This window comes from Oculina patagonica, chromosome 1, assembly GCF_052425735.1.
Source record: "Oculina patagonica isolate OP01 chromosome 1, crgOcupat, whole genome shotgun sequence".
Taxonomy (NCBI): domain Eukaryota; kingdom Metazoa; phylum Cnidaria; class Anthozoa; order Scleractinia; family Oculinidae; genus Oculina; species Oculina patagonica.
In genome coordinates this window covers 19,276,988-19,293,853 of record NC_135758.1, presented here as the reverse complement: position 1 = coordinate 19,293,853, position 16,866 = coordinate 19,276,988, and the positions used below count along the sequence as shown (strand labels likewise).

The 16,866-nt window shown below is 37.9% G+C and overlaps 1 protein-coding gene across 1 annotated transcript; it reads left to right on the top strand.

The window, feature by feature from the left end:
- The first annotated feature begins 7,108 nt into the window (after positions 1-7,108).
- On the top strand, positions 7,109-14,228 carry LOC144649082 (uncharacterized). Its single transcript, XM_078508552.1, has 4 exons — positions 7,109-7,243; positions 11,508-11,821; positions 12,205-12,354; positions 13,170-14,228. The coding sequence occupies exons 2-4, from the start codon at positions 11,509-11,511 to the stop codon at positions 13,721-13,723; spliced, it is 1,017 nt and encodes a 338-aa protein (XP_078364678.1). The 5' UTR covers positions 7,109-7,243; position 11,508; the 3' UTR covers positions 13,724-14,228.
- The last annotated feature ends 2,638 nt before the right edge of the window (positions 14,229-16,866 follow it).

Here is a 16,866-nt window from a genome sequence, read left to right as displayed (position 1 = left end):
ATTATTATTTTTTATAGAGACTTTACAAGGCATTTTTTTTAACTAAAAGCATCCATTCTATTCCCAATTAGTATAAATCCACTAGCGTTCTATCACGAATGCTGTTCTCTGATTGGCTACGCTACTCACTATCTATTCTGTTGTAGAAAGTGAGTAGCGAAACAGCGTGCGCTTGTCAACAGAATGGCCACCGCTTTTGCGCTTTTTAAATTGTTCGTGAAGAAGGACTGGGATAATTTACTATTCGAGGCGATTTCGGAGAAGAAAAGAGACTGTACGGAAATATGTTATGAAGATTTTACACGGTAAGAAAAGCATTTATTATTCATTTACGCTTTTAAAAGTGGGCAATTTAATAATTTTATAACATTCAGAGAAAAGTTTCACCGAGACATTTTGTGGAATAAATTTAAAAATAGTTTACAATCCAACACAATTTCAGCGTCCCCATCGAGGAGCAGTAAAAGAAAAGCTAAACAGATTAAGCTTACAAGTATTTTTATGCATCAATAAATTAAGCAACAAAATTTAAAGCGAATTCAAGGTTTTTCCTCACGGGCGACTCGTTCAACTTTTCATAAATTTCCTATAGTTCACGCTTCCTAGACTAAAACCAACTTGACTTTCAAAGGACCTTTGTTAGTCAGTATATCCTTTAATTGTCATTTTACAATGAAAATCCTGGCTTTCAGTTCAGTTTTGAACAAATGACGGTTTAAATTTATCGTGAATGAAATGCAAAGGCGCACCGCACAGAAGCAATGTGGTTTCTTCTTTGCGAACAGCAAGAGGGCATTTTGCGTGCGCATGCGTCGATATGGGCTAGTGCGCACTACAGAGAAGTTCTGCTATCGATTGTTTACATATTTTTCACAATTTATGGCCTAATTTTCAGCTCAAAATAAAAGGTTTTTTAAGTTTTATTTGCTGTATACGATACTAAGAGTCCTTGCTTTATCTTCTGACAACAACAAGCATACTTTGGTGTCGGCGTGCCGTTTATCTGATCGACTTTGGCTATGTGTATTAAACATTGCGCGTGGACAAAATGGCGACCGAATGTCGAGAACCGTAATACCTTGCCCATGTTTTTAATAGCTGGGAGATCTAAACGGACAAAGCGCTACGGCTACTTAGTACTAAAATATAAAACAGCAGTTTTAACTATACGATGTTATAATCAAGTATCCCGGGTTTGAGCGAGTGGTCATGATTTTGTTCAGATTTTTCATAAAAATGCAATTTCATCGTTCTCACGATGCAAAAATCTCAAAATCTAGCCTTGATCTCCAGCGTCTACCGATAATATATGGAGCATGAAGTACTTGAACTATCGTCTAATGCTGCGAAGGTAGCGTTAAAAAATGGTCTATTGTGGTAGTTTTTAGCTTTCTTTAACGTACGTTCTCGCTGGTTTATTCTAACAGAGAAACTATCGTTTGTGATTATTTTCTTAAACTTAAGCATTGGTCAAAATAACTTCACATTTCGATGTACCACAATTATTCCGTTGAACAAGAAAAGAATTACTGAGATCGGTCTTAATTTTAAAGTGTTATGGTAATTCTTTGCTGGTAGACTATTTGTTTACATTTTACTATGTTAATTAGTACATTTTTGGCTCCTTTATCAAAATCTAGCCTTGATCACCAGTCAAAAAATAGCATGAAACGAACAAGCGATATATATATTTTTCAGAAACGTTCTAATAACTGCTGCATAAAATGTCTTAAGAAATAATTTTTAACTATAAACAATGTTATTTTCAAATTTTCATTTCAACGTTTGTTTCTTTAAGATTGATGTTCGTTCTGTTATAACGGCTGTTTTACTTCTGTGTCGCCTAAATGTGATTTAAAGAACTGCAGTTCTTGTTCCAGGAAACCCTGTTTGCCAGTCGAGGGCAAGTTGGCCTTGCTTTAGAGTCATCAGTGAGCTGCATTATCATGTGCAAAACACCCAAACATGTCTTTCCCCTCAGGGAAAACCCTTTTCTTTGGTGGCCGTACCTTTAGGCAAAAAATCTCTCGACAAGCTATAATATTGCTCGCACTCTGCTTGTATTACAGCAATTGATTTGATGTGAAGTTTTGATCCTAATATATCACACTCCAGCACACGAATAAATGTTTTCCTCTTTTTACGGCCTGTTTGATTTTTGTCGGTGAAGGCTTTCCTACCTGTCCCACATATTTTCCCATTATTTTCAACAACGATCCCGAAGCAGGCCAGAAAATCTGCTTTATAAGAGCCTTGCCACACACAAAACACTTTTTCTTAGCGAAATTTACGTCTATATTAAATTATGTGACGATAAACAGTACAAAAAACAAAGTTTGAATCTTCCGCGCCATTTTTATTCCCAAGATCACGCGGGCTTTGTACAGCGGTTGCACGCATGCGCCCCCAAAATGCCCTCCCGCTTTTGCGAACAACTCGTTCAACTTTTCAGAATTTTTTTGATCGTTTACGTTTCCGAATTTCAAAACAAAACTGGGCTTCCAGCGGCCCTTGTACGTCAGTACATCTTTCAATCGTCATTTTAAAATAAAAAACTTGGCTTTTCCTTCACTTTAGAGCAAATGACGTCGTCAACAAATCGTGAATGAAATGCAAACGCGCACACAGAAGCCAGTGCAATGTGGTGCAGTTGTCAATTATCCGCGTGTGATATCATTATTTAATAAAAACAAGAGGCCTATCTTGTTGCTAAGTTTTGAACGTCTAGTAGATTTATACTAAAACAATTAGATTATTCGCTCTCGATTTCTATGCGTGATAGTTGATTCGGGCTTTGCCCTCATCAACTATCGCGCGATAGAAATCTCGAGCTCCTAATCTAATTGTTAAATATAATGAACAAGCCGGGAAAGGGCCACTTAATTTTTACGATGTTTCAAGACATTGGCTGTTTTTATGCTAGAGACGATAATGTCGTCAGACGACGTTAACGTCTAAGACGTTAAAGGCGTCTGGTATAAAAACGGGACGCCTTTAGTAGACAGCTTTTCAGAAAAAAAAATAAAAAAAGACTGGGTTCGACACTCGGAGGACACTGGACACGAAGACGTAAAGCCATCAGACGTTAAAGGCGTCTGTCTTATTTACTGTTTTTATACTAGTTAACGACCTCCCGTTTTTATACTAGACGGCTTAATTTTACTGCAAATGTTCCGATACGTCCCAAAAGAATGAGCAATTTTGTCTTTCAAAAAAATATTTTCCATTTTAGAATGTCCTTCACTGACTTTGAGGTCTGAAAAACGGTTAAAACGCTATTTATAGATAAATGAAATTCTTCCAAACACTTTCAACAACTAGCTTGATAAATTATTGTATTTATGCACCTGCACCCCCGCCCCCGTGGTGTTAGTATTTTGTGTCTAAGGGACGGACCATTAGAAAAGTGATGGGGGGGGGTGGGGAAAAAACAAAAAAAAAATTCATGCAAGCCAAAATGGCAAGAAAAAAAAATCGTGCAAAGGGGAAGGCAAAGAAAAAAAATTCGTGCAGAAGAAAAGGTCCTATTAATACCTGATAATACCTGCCATCATTTAACACTTGATGAGATCTATTTTTCGACGAAATATATGGTGGAGAACGCTGAAAATAGCATTTCCCAGCCTAGAAATTTCAAAATTTGCTGAGGTAGCATGCCCCCACACCCCCCGTAAATGGATTGTGATCATAACATTCCGCCTTTAGCTCGTCTCTCTCTAGCCTGCGTAGATTGCTTACTAGTTAACTCATTTCTCAACCAAATTGCAAACATGAATGGTACGATATACAGTGGTTTTAGGTTATGTTGTCAATTCCGGTCAAATAGGATTTCTGCAGTAATTATTTATGAATTTTTATTACGTATAGTTTTCCCACGGACTTTTCACAGAAATATATGAAAAACACAAATCTATTATACGAAGTGATTGAGAAATTCATCCTGCTTTGGTGTGTTAAGAAACGAAAGAAGATGTGTAAGAAACTAATGACAAGCTTTATAGCCCTAAAAAAAAAAATTCTGTCCAGGAGGTCTTTTAATCTTGTACATAACTTGTCGCCGCATGCCAGGAAATGTGAAATGAAACCGGTCCTAGCTATGTGTACGTGATGTTTCTTGTGTCACGCAGTTTCTGCTTTTGCGGTTTCGAAACGTGCTGGTGTATCTTCTTTAATAATATTCTTTGCTAAACTGTCGATATCGGTATTGTTTGCCACCTTAAATGATTCAGTCCTGTTTCATAAGTTTTCTTGGCAACACGGTCAAGTTTGAGGCGGCGTTTTGGTGTTTTTGTATCAGCTATATGAAGCTATACGACATTGGATATCCGACGGACAGCCGCAAGTATGAGTCGACTTTGGTAAGTTATAAATGTAAAAGCGAGTCGACGAAAATGATATCGGTAAGAGCGAGATCAACAGTAATTCTGCACGCGGAAACAAGTTGAATGTGTGAAGATCGGGGCTTTCAAGGAGTCTTGTAGCTAGTCTTCACGACGTGAATTGAGTAGCATTGTTACCAATTTAAGACATGTTTTTATTTCATTTTTTGCTACATGGTACTCGCTACACGGCAAAACTCGTGTGGATGAATGCGAAACAGGAAAGCCCTGTAAGATTTTGCAAGGGTTTTCCCTAGTAATAAACGAAAAGACATTCCGCATTTTCGTCTAAATGATTACTGTTACCGGGTTAATTTATTCTGGCGGGAAATAATAAGGTAACGCAATTCGCAAACAGCGCGGCCCGCCGTTCATCCAAGATAGAAGCAAGACAAACACCGCACAATGGTAAGTTATATATTTTTTTATTTGTGGAATATAAAATTTAACTTGGGTTTTCAGTTTCACAATGATCGCTTATGTCAAGCACTGCTATAATAATCAGCTTGCGGTGCTTAAACCTTGCTAATCGCGCGCTGACTTATTTCGCTTTACTGACCTCGCGCTAATTTTTTTCTGCCTTACTTAGGTGGTGAGTTCTTCACTGAGCTCTTGTTATCTGTGGGCAGAATATAACCTCGCGCTAAATTATTCTGTCTTACTTGGGTGGTGAGTTCTTTACTGAGCTCTTGTTATCTGTGGGCAGAATATAACCTCGCGCTAAATTATTCTGTCTTACTTAGGTGGTGAGTTCTTTACTGAGCTCTTGTTATCTGTGGGCAGAATATAACCTCGCGCTATATTATTCTGTCTTACTTAGGTGGTGAGTTCTTTACTGAGCTCTTGTTATCTGTGGGCAGAATATAACCTCGCGCTAAATTATTCTGCCTTACTTAGGTGGTGAGTTCTTTACTGAGCTCTTGTTATCTGTGGGCAGAATATAACCTCGCGCTAAATTATTCTGTCTTACTTAGGTGGTGAGTTCTTTACTGAGCTCTTGTTATCTGTGGGCAGAATATTAACCTCGCGCTAAATGATTATTCTCGAGGCAAGTAAGACAGGCTGTCTTACTTGCCTCGATGTTTGCTGTTTTCTTGTTAGGCAACCCCGTACTCCAGTTAATATCTTTTTTTTTCTTTCTCTACAGAGAAGCCGCGACGTTTATGACTGACACTTCACTGTACGTTGCGGTAGTTCAACGTGCTAACTACGTTCTTATGTTACCAATCTAAATTACCTTAGCGTAGATTCAATCTCCGCTAAGCTAATTTGCATATTTTTTTTCGAAGGCCTGAGCTCGTCACAGAATTACAGTGTCCATTAGGGACAATTATGGTGGCGTATGATTGGGATCGCACTTTAAAAGCTGACATCAATTCAAAAACCTCTAATCCATTACAGACAATCAAACAGACTTTTTCTTTATTACCGGTAACTATTTTTTGTAGAAAGGGGTGGATCCCCGGGTTGGATCATGTAATTTCCAACCCCCGCCGAGGGGTGAGTGTTTTGAGCTAGAAGGAAGGAGTGGGTCTCCACTTTTTCCAATTGCACCGCTCTTTGACCACCCCCCCCCCCCCCCTCCTCGGTACTTATCGACAGTCCCTAAAGGATGAAGTCAATGAACAACAGCATTTTTATGGTATAAAGTAACAAAACATGGCATTTGTCTGAAGAAAAAAACGTTTGGCTAAAAAAAAAATTCGAGCAGAGAGTTTCACCCGAAAAAAAAATTCCTGCACAAGAAATGGACAGAAAAAAAAATTCGTGCAAGCCGAAAATTCCCCACCCCCCCCCCCCCCCCATCACTTTTCTAATGGTCCGTCCCTAAATGAAATAGCCTACAGATTAACTTAAGCGCCAAAAAAACGCTTGAATAAGTCTTACCATTCGAAAAAGTTCGCTTAAATTATCAGAAATTCAGCTAAAATTACGAGCGTAGGCCAAAGACAGCAATTGCTTTTCCGTACGGTAAAACGGGAAAAACAATGTCCCACTTAACAGTGGTTTGCTAGAACTTAAGTATAAACAGCTACAGAGCTAAAAATATCGCGCTTTTTACAATTCATCTTACCTAAACTACAGACAAGATAAAAGATGGATCAATACATTAGTAAAAATATCTACAACTGACTTAACATCGTATTTTCGCAAAGAGGCTACATTATTTATTCTTGTAACTAAAAGACTTTAAAAAATTGATTTATTTACGCTGAACATGATAAAAGACGTATTCTGGTTTGCCCTGTTCCACTTCTTGGTCGACCTCATAGAAGTCTCTGACGGCATGATCTACTATGGTGTCAACAATTTGGATTCGCTGTAGTTGAGTATCGCCAATTCTAACTAAACAAATAATCACTTCTCTCACTTGACTCCCTGTTTACTTTATTTTGTCTCAAGCTGATTTTACTTTGCTTCCTGAATTAACATACTTTTTTGCCTTTTTTTAGCTTAAAGCACAATGGTAGAACAAAACAGTTCAAAATTGACCACTAGGTAAAAAAATCATGTTTTTCTTTGTAGAGCTGAATCAGCTAACGTGCCAACAGACACAAAATCGCATTTTACACACACGTTTATTATTACCGTCTAGTGGGCTGCCATCATCTTCCAATCAGAATTCAGCCCTGTAGTGAAATTGACAACTAAAATGCCGTTCTTTAGAAAGTGCCCAGCATGTCAACTAATACGGTAATTTTTTTCACGACGCATGGTTTTCAAAGAACAATAAATCTTTTATAAGCCATTTTATTTCACACTCTTTTTCGATAGAGAAGTTCATAGTGTTCCCATTATTTTGGTGCCAATTCAAATCTCTGTTTCTTGGAACTTTCATTATTTGAGAAGATATAGCTAAAAAGGTAAGCAAAACTTATTAAGAATTAAAAGGAATATCAGGTTTTTCCCTTGTAGTATATACACTGCGTCAAACGATTGTACAGGTCGATTGATAAAGGTTTAGCTCTTGCCGCTGGGCAGGCTTGGGCCGTGGCGTTTCCTTCTAATTACCTGATTAGTACGTTTAACCACGAGAAGACATGCTCTCGTCAACAAAACGTTAAGTCAACAAGTTTATTTACCGAGTAAATCGTGTTCAGTCGTTTAACGCTCGGTAGCGCTGAGCCGTCAATAGTTAGTGAGATATTCGTTAAACTTGTCGCGTCAGTGGTCTTCCCGTGTGTCAACCCTTACCTAGGGTGACTGGAGTTTGGGTTGAGGTCAACGAGAAAACCAAAAATCCAGGCTAGCTACGTTGATGACAGCAACCTCAGAATTGTAATATCAGGTGTCTTCATACTGCATCTACAACTGTAACTTAGATGAGTACATGAACTGTATTAATTTTTCTTGGAAATGTTTGAGTTTTCATAAAAATGTGGGAAGTCCGTTATGACTGATGATTTTTTGGGAAGTATTGTTTTGGCAATTTACAGTGGCATCTTCCAGAGTTCATCAGAAATTTACGCAATCTTACTAATTTACGAAAAAATCTAATTACAAAAATCGATGCCAGCTGTAAGAATGCAGGTCATAATCGTATCTGAAACTAATTGACTTAAGGAGGCTTTATACCAGAATTTGAATAAAATTTTAAGATGTTAAAAGAAACGATTGAAGAAAGAAAAAATTTGAAACACCACCAGACAGTTGACCCCCACGCAAGACTGGCACTCCAGGTTGTCAGGGAAACTATCTGGTATCCGTTTATCAATTTTTAACTAAAAAATTTTAATTTTAAAATTTTCAAATCTCTGTTTCTTGGAACTTTCATTATTTGAGAAGATATAGCTAAAAAGGTAAGCAAAACTTATTAAGAATTAAAAGGAATATCAGGTTTTTCCCTTGTAGTATATACACTGCGTCAAACGATTGTACAGGTCGATTGATAAAGGTTTAGCTCTTGCCGCTGGGCAGGCTTGGGCCGTGGCGTTTCCTTCTAATTACCTGATTAGTACGTTTAACCACGAGAAGACATGCTCTCGTCAACAAAACGTTAAGTCAACAAGTTTATTTACCGAGTAAATCGTGTTCAGTCGTTTAACGCTCGGTAGCGCTGAGCCGTCAATAGTTAGTGAGATATTCGTTAAACTTGTCGCGTCAGTGGTCTTCCCGTGTGTCAACCCTTACCTAGGGTGACTGGAGTTTGGGTTGAGGTCAACGAGAAAACCAAAAATCCAGGCTAGCTACGTTGATGACAGCAACCTCAGAATTGTAATATCAGGTGTCTTCATACTGCATCTACAACTGTAACTTAGATGAGTACATGAACTGTATTAATTTTTCTTGGAAATGTTTGAGTTTTCATAAAAATGTGGGAAGTCCGTTATGACTGATGATTTTTTGGGAAGTATTGTTTTGGCAATTTACAGTGGCATCTTCCAGAGTTCATCAGAAATTTACGCAATCTTACTAATTTACGAAAAAATCTAATTACAAAAATCGATGCCAGCTGTAAGAATGCAGGTCATAATCGTATCTGAAACTAATTGACTTAAGGAGGCTTTATACCAGAATTTGAATAAAATTTTAAGATGTTAAAAGAAACGATTGAAGAAAGAAAAAATTTGAAACACCACCAGACAGTTGACCCCCACGCAAGACTGGCACTCCAGGTTGTCAGGGAAACTATCTGGTATCCGTTTATCAATTTTTAACTAAAAAATTTTAATTTTAAAATTTTCAAATCTCTGTTTCTTGGAACTTTCATTATTTGAGAAGATATAGCTAAAAAGGTAAGCAAAACTTATTAAGAATTAAAAGGAATATCAGGTTTTTCCCTTGTAGTATATACACTGCGTCAAACGATTGTACAGGTCGATTGATAAAGGTTTAGCTCTTGCCGCTGGGCAGGCTTGGGCCGTGGCGTTTCCTTCTAATTACCTGATTAGTACGTTTAACCACGAGAAGACATGCTCTCGTCAACAAAACGTTAAGTCAACAAGTTTATTTACCGAGTAAATCGTGTTCAGTCGTTTAACGCTCGGTAGCGCTGAGCCGTCAATAGTTAGTGAGATATTCGTTAAACTTGTCGCGTCAGTGGTCTTCCCGTGTGTCAACCCTTACCTAGGGTGACTGGAGTTTGGGTTGAGGTCAACGAGAAAACCAAAAATCCAGGCTAGCTACGTTGATGACAGCAACCTCAGAATTGTAATATCAGGTGTCTTCATACTGCATCTACAACTGTAACTTAGATGAGTACATGAACTGTATTAATTTTTCTTGGAAATGTTTGAGTTTTCATAAAAATGTGGGAAGTCCGTTATGACTGATGATTTTTTGGGAAGTATTGTTTTGGCAATTTACAGTGGCATCTTCCAGAGTTCATCAGAAATTTACGCAATCTTACTAATTTACGAAAAAATCTAATTACAAAAATCGATGCCAGCTGTAAGAATGCAGGTCATAATCGTATCTGAAACTAATTGACTTAAGGAGGCTTTATACCAGAATTTGAATAAAATTTTAAGATGTTAAAAGAAACGATTGAAGAAAGAAAAAATTTGAAACACCACCAGACAGTTGACCCCCACGCAAGACTGGCACTCCAGGTTGTCAGGGAAACTATCTGGTATCCGTTTATCAATTTTTAACTAAAAAATTTTAATTTTAAAATTTTCAAATCTCTGTTTCTTGGAACTTTCATTATTTGAGAAGATATAGCTAAAAAGGTAAGCAAAACTTATTAAGAATTAAAAGGAATATCAGGTTTTTCCCTTGTAGTATATACACTGCGTCAAACGATTGTACAGGTCGATTGATAAAGGTTTAGCTCTTGCCGCTGGGCAGGCTTGGGCCGTGGCGTTTCCTTCTAATTACCTGATTAGTACGTTTAACCACGAGAAGACATGCTCTCGTCAACAAAACGTTAAGTCAACAAGTTTATTTACCGAGTAAATCGTGTTCAGTCGTTTAACGCTCGGTAGCGCTGAGCCGTCAATAGTTAGTGAGATATTCGTTAAACTTGTCGCGTCAGTGGTCTTCCCGTGTGTCAACCCTTACCTAGGGTGACTGGAGTTTGGGTTGAGGTCAACGAGAAAACCAAAAATCCAGGCTAGCTACGTTGATGACAGCAACCTCAGAATTGTAATATCAGGTGTCTTCATACTGCATCTACAACTGTAACTTAGATGAGTACATGAACTGTATTAATTTTTCTTGGAAATGTTTGAGTTTTCATAAAAATGTGGGAAGTCCGTTATGACTGATGATTTTTTGGGAAGTATTGTTTTGGCAATTTACAGTGGCATCTTCCAGAGTTCATCAGAAATTTACGCAATCTTACTAATTTACGAAAAAATCTAATTACAAAAATCGATGCCAGCTGTAAGAATGCAGGTCATAATCGTATCTGAAACTAATTGACTTAAGGAGGCTTTATACCAGAATTTGAATAAAATTTTAAGATGTTAAAAGAAACGATTGAAGAAAGAAAAAATTTGAAACACCACCAGACAGTTGACCCCCACGCAAGACTGGCACTCCAGGTTGTCAGGGAAACTATCTGGTATCCGTTTATCAATTTTTAACTAAAAAATTTTAATTTTAAAAACACAATAAATCTCCGATATTTCTTATCTATCTAAATTTTACAAATCCTTTGCGAAAAAACTATCTTCTCCAAGCTTCCCCAAAAATCACCCAAAAAATAAAATACACCGCTAAATAAACATTGGATAATGAGAGTGCTTTTGGATTCCTTGAAACGCGAACGATATATTTCCGTAAACCCGTGTTGAGCTGTGAGAAAACGACCTCCGGGTATAATTCCCCCTTAAACGATCATAATGGTCAAGACAAAGGTCAGGTACAATGTGAAGACATTCCCCGAAAAATGTTTATAAACATGAAAACGACATTGGGTTCTGGTACCAGAACCCAAGATCATTATTCTTGCCAAGAGTTACGCGATGATGTTCTCAGCGACAACAACAAGTACAATATGCAAGAAATTTAACTTATTAGCTGTCAGATCGGTTTGGATGCACTAGTATACATTTAGGGCTGTCCCAAACATGCTACATAACGTTTGGCCAACTTTTCATCTTTCGAGCAAAATTTTTTCCTTTCGAACAGCTTTCAATCAACTTTTTGCAATTTTGAGCATTTTTCTTTTTCATATTTTAGGATGTTATTCAAAGCAGTAATCCCTTGTGCCCTGTTCCACATCTTGGTCCACCCCGTACAAGTCTTTGGTGGTGATGCATGCAAGGACAACAGAGAAGAATTCGGATTCGCTCTTGTTGGGCATGACTTGAGAACTATGCACGCTGACAATTTTGCTCACTGCTTCTTTGTGTGCAGTCTGGAGGAAACATGCCAAAGTGTGACGTTTCTCTGGAATGATAAAGAATGTCAAATAAAGAAAGAAACAAAGAAGTCCAGACCTGGAGATTTTGTGGAACATCCAGCTGCTACTTATATGGAGAATAACTTTCGAGGTTTGTTAATTCACCTGCGGTTTTAGTTGAAAGGATCTAGATAGTTTTTTTTTGTTAAATGAAAAAGTCACGTTCTTAACATAATAGATAAAGATTACCGAAACTTTTAGTACCCTTTTTACGGGCAACTGACAAACAACCAACCGTGTACTTGTGCACCTTACTGAGTTATAGTTAGTCAAATACTTAACGAATCCAGGTCTTTTAGACAAGTCCTGAGTAAACAACAGGAAGGTACTCAAACTGGCCGGTTCTCATTTAGTATGTGTTTTGTTCGAGAGAGAAGTGATTGGATGCATGATTGTAAATTGCATGATTAAAAAACTTAATGCGCTCAACGTTTCCCCTTCTATGAATGATTCTCTGATCTCTTTTTCTTCCAGCAAAGAAAGGTTCAAAATCCTCCGTCCCAGGCTCCTCCTGTGAAGATATTTTGATAAGCGGTGACTCTGGGGAAGATGGTGTGTACTGGATCGACCCTGCCGCCTCAGGGGACCCCTTCACAGTGTTTTGTGACATGAAAACTGATCAAGGTACGTTCAATTTTTATCAAGAATCATTTCTTAAGAGTTAAAATAACATTTCCATTTCTCAACGTTTTTCTTGTCATTTTGTTTATTTTGAACTTCTTTCACATTTTTAGAACACACTCAAGTACTTAGGTTACAAAAAATGGAGGCAAATCTAGATTCTGGTCTGACGTCGTGTTGGCAAGCAATCCCTCAATTTGCTCTGAACAAGATTTCTTAATATTTTTACCTCGCTTCCATTCCTGTTTGTTTTCTTTTGTCTTTTTGTAACGTTAGGTCCTGGTAAAGTATCGAAATAGGTTAAAAAATACATATCTATAACGAGTATGAAAATGTACTGCTTCAGGATTACTTACAAACATACATGAATGTGATGTTTATCACCTTGTACTACGTCATTACTAGAGAATTAGTTAAATACATAAATAAATAAGGAAAGAAAAAACTGTAACAATAAGAGAGTTAAGCACAGAAAATGAAAAAAGGAGGAGACAGGGGATCCAACAAAAATTTTCCTTTTAACTAACCGTCCTACATCACTTTTTCGTGGAGGCGCTGTCGCCTAATGGTTAACGTGCTAGGTTCCGGATCGAGCAGTCCTTGTTCTTGGCAAGACACTTTACTCTCACAGTGCCTCTCTACGCCCAGGTGTATAAATGGGTTCGGACGAATTCATAGCTGGGGGATATGTCTGCGATAGAGTAGCACACCATCCAAGGGGTTGGGGGGGGGGGGAGGGGTAGAAAAGGCTGTGGCGTCTATGGGTCAGTTTTGCCCAATGCAGACTTGACCTTTACCTTGCTACATTTCCCTTTCAGGTGGATGGACACTTATCAGTCGTTTTCTAATGGATGATGCAAACTCTCCACAAGAGGAGGCAGTCTATTCCAATTCTTATAAAGAATTTCTTCCTAACTACAATTCTAATAACCAATATTTGTTGCGAAATGGCTTCAATCAGTTGCAAATCGACATGGGCTTCACTCAGATCCGATTTTACTGTTTTAAAAAGGAAAGAGGTCGAGTACTTCACATCATGACAAACAGAAATGCTTCGGGAGCTAACGTGGTGAAGTTTTTCACCGATTCTGACACGATGCCGGAAGCATGCGGCTCTTTTACGAGTTTCCCAAATGACAACTCGACTCTGGCCAATAACTGTGGTAACTGGGGTTATCAGGCTACAAACCGATGGGGGCATCAATCAAGGCGTACTGATACACGCCTCTATCAAACACCATTTTTGTGGGTATACAAACATTACTTTGCACTTATTAGTACCGGTGTTTCGCCTGGCGTTCTTTATTGTGATGACGATTTGAATGAGCTTGGTTTGTCCCTGGGTGACGTATGGCAGATTTTTGTACGATGAGGGAGTTTGTTTATTGCTACTTATAAAACTCAATCGGGCAATCAGAATTCTACAGGTAGTTACAGTTGAACATCTTTGCTCTGTCCCTTCGGTGTCCGTATTAGAGAGGTGTCCGTATTATAGAGGACACCACTATGACGTCACTTTTGATTTCATTGACATCTTAAAGTATTTAGTAACTCGAACTGTTCTGCAACGCAATGCTGTAGGTAAAAAGTTAACACCAAGCACAAATCCGAAACATCTAAGATTAATAAAGCGTTACATTATTGTTTTTGTAACCACAAACAGGAAATTGCATTACGAACACAAAATACCATCGCCTGATCAACGGAGTAACCGTAATAGAGAGGTAAAAGGTTTTTTTTTCGAAAAGTAAAATACAGTCGCAGCTCTCTTAACGGACACTCTCGTAAGCGGACAGCTCTGCTTACGGCCGCCTTGTTTGAAACCCCGTTTTAACTCCCATACAAACTTTGTATATTTACATTCTCGTAAGCAGACATTCCAGTAAGCGGCCGCGGACACTCAGAGATTACGACTTAGCCTTTTTCTTTGTTTTAAAGTTCCCGTTAGCGGACACCCCAAAGAAAATCCTCTGTATCTTGTTTTTATTAATCAACTTCACATCGCCGTTCTTCACAATGATTTAACAATAATTACAGTACCACATTTCAGTGTTTGTTTGTCGTCATCCACGTCCAGTTACATTTCGATAAACAACATGCATATTAGCATTATGTTAACTGGGCAAGCTCCTGTAAGCGGCCATCTATCCCCTACACCTCTAGTGGCCGCTTACGAGAACCATTCTCCTAAGCGGCCAGCTCCAGTTACGGACACTTTTTTCGCGTCCCGAGGGTGTCCGCTTACGAGAGCTTCGACTGTATATGGAAATTTTGTTAGGATATCGGAGATTGTCCGTAATAAGAGAGGTGGCCGTATTAGAGAGGTGTCCGTACGGAGAGGCTCGAGTGTATCTGTGAGCACGGCTTGTTACCTTTAAGCTAACTGAAAAATTTTGTATAATCATGTTCTGCTTTTGGCGATCTCTAGTGGTCTTTGTTATATTAGGCTTAATACAGCGAATTCCAAAGCAAAGTTCTAAGTGAAAGAGTTATCTCGGACACATCTGAATTCACTTACGTCTTATCGAGTCTTACCACATGTGACCAAAGCGTACTAAAAGAGTTTGTATGAATTTATTGATATTGACATCGAATTGAAAATAAGTTGAAAATATCACCTTTAAAGCTTGTTTTTGACTGCATTTATAGCCCTCAAAACTTCATCCTCAAATATTTCGATAATTCTTTCATAGAATTTGTTCAAACTTTGCCAACATTGAGGCGGCTATGTGAGGTACAAAGTCCGTTAAGCAATTTCCGAAAAAATTCCTGGTGCAGAGGGATACGAGGGAAAGTGAACGTCATTTCGTTTCTATGGCAACTCCGATGTTAATAAAACCACTAGTCATAACGAATGTTCATCTTTATCTTATACAGCTGTTGTAATCTTTTTTCGATAGCGTTGTTAAGAGGGTCTCAATGGGGTTAACCGACAGCCGTAAAACGGCCAAAAATTTAGCCGTAAGGCGTAAAAATTGGAAAATTTTAACCGTTAGCCGTAAAATATTTTAACCGTAAAAAACGGTCAGTAAGTTTAAGTAAAGTTTTAATAAAACAGACTAAGGACTAAAATATGTTTCTTAACAAGGGAAATTAATTTTAACTTTTAAAAACAATGGAAATTAATTTTTAACTTCTGTTAACCGTAATAGAAATAAATTAATCGTTAGTCGTAAAACAGCCAAAATTTTAACCGTTAAACTTAAAAGCCACCACCACATTGGGACCTTCTGTTAATGGTGACGTAGCTAAATCTCAAACTTGAGCGGTGTAACGCCTAAAAAGTCCAGTCGAGCCACCTTAAGTTAAAACTGCTTGCCCTCGTTTAACTGATAAGGGATAAAATAATAGTTTCTAGTTGGCGTGGGTAAGTGAAGTACTTAGTTGACTGTCAACTAGAATTTGATAAAGAAAGGTGGCTCGACCCAGTATTTCTCTAGCGATACCTACCAACTTTGAACCTGTCACACCTGTGGAGGCTAAAGCCAATGACATATCTATTATATCACATGAATTACTCACAGACTGAACTGCAATAAGATATAATTTTTTTTCAGCTCGATTAGCTTTTTAGTTATTTTGAGTAAATTTACCGATTATTGTTTTAATATATGTTTGAATTGTAAAACTTATTTTTTCTTTTGGTAATAAAGCGTGTATTGTTGTTGTTGTTGTTGTTAAATATTTTCGAAATCAGAATGAATATCACGTGACAGTGACGTCACACAAATTTGAGCTTACAATCGAATTTTAGCCTATAACCGCATTTTCTCTTGAGATCCACCAAGCTACGTGTACCTTGGGTATTTGCCTTCAGCTGTGCGGGGTTTCATCAAAATCTACATTTTTTTTGAGATGGTATAATTTATGCGTAAAATAACGATAAGACTTCATATAAAGAAATTTGCTACTTTTTTAAGTTTATGAATGAAATTCTTTAGCCATCATTCCTTTAACAAATGTCCAATATGTACGATATCCAAACTATTAGAAGAAGGTAGACTTACGCGATTTCGAAAAAAATATAAGAAAATATATAAATCACAGTGAAGCTCAATGTTGAGCTTTATTTACCATTTCTAAGGCTACTTCGTGAAAAAAGCGATTATTTCAAAACTCTTCAATTATTTTTCTCCAAAATTTTCACAGTAGCAATTGGTCGTTACACTACACAATCCCTGAATTTCATGCTCGCTGAAAACTTCTAAATTTGTCTAACATAAACGCAGCCGGCGTTAACCTTAACGTTCGTTGGAGTACGATAAGATGACAACCCCCCCCCCCCCCCCCCCCCTGCGCTCAGGTTGCCTTGTGACTATCATCTGGAACAGGCACAGAAAGCAAACTATTTTGAGCGAAAGAAAAATACAGTAGGTTAGGCTTTTCGTTCATTTGGCGTTCTTTCCTTCTTTTTCCCTCACTTTCTTTTGTCCTTTTTGTTGGCATTTCTGTCGCCTTTGTGCGCGTTGAAAAGTTTCCAGCTAGACGTCAAGGAAAGTCAACATTTTACAATTA

Excerpts from the sequence above, each read along its gene's own strand:
- LOC144649082 (XM_078508552.1), top strand. The coding sequence starts at position 11,509 with ATGTTATTCAAAGCAGTAATCCCTTGTGCCCTGTTCCACATCTTGGTC. Across the intron at positions 11,822-12,204 it reads TATGGAGAATAACTTTCGAG|CAAAGAAAGGTTCAAAATCC; the intron begins GTTTGTTAATTC and ends TTTTTCTTCCAG. Across the intron at positions 12,355-13,169 it reads TGACATGAAAACTGATCAAG|GTGGATGGACACTTATCAGT; the intron begins GTACGTTCAATT and ends TTTCCCTTTCAG.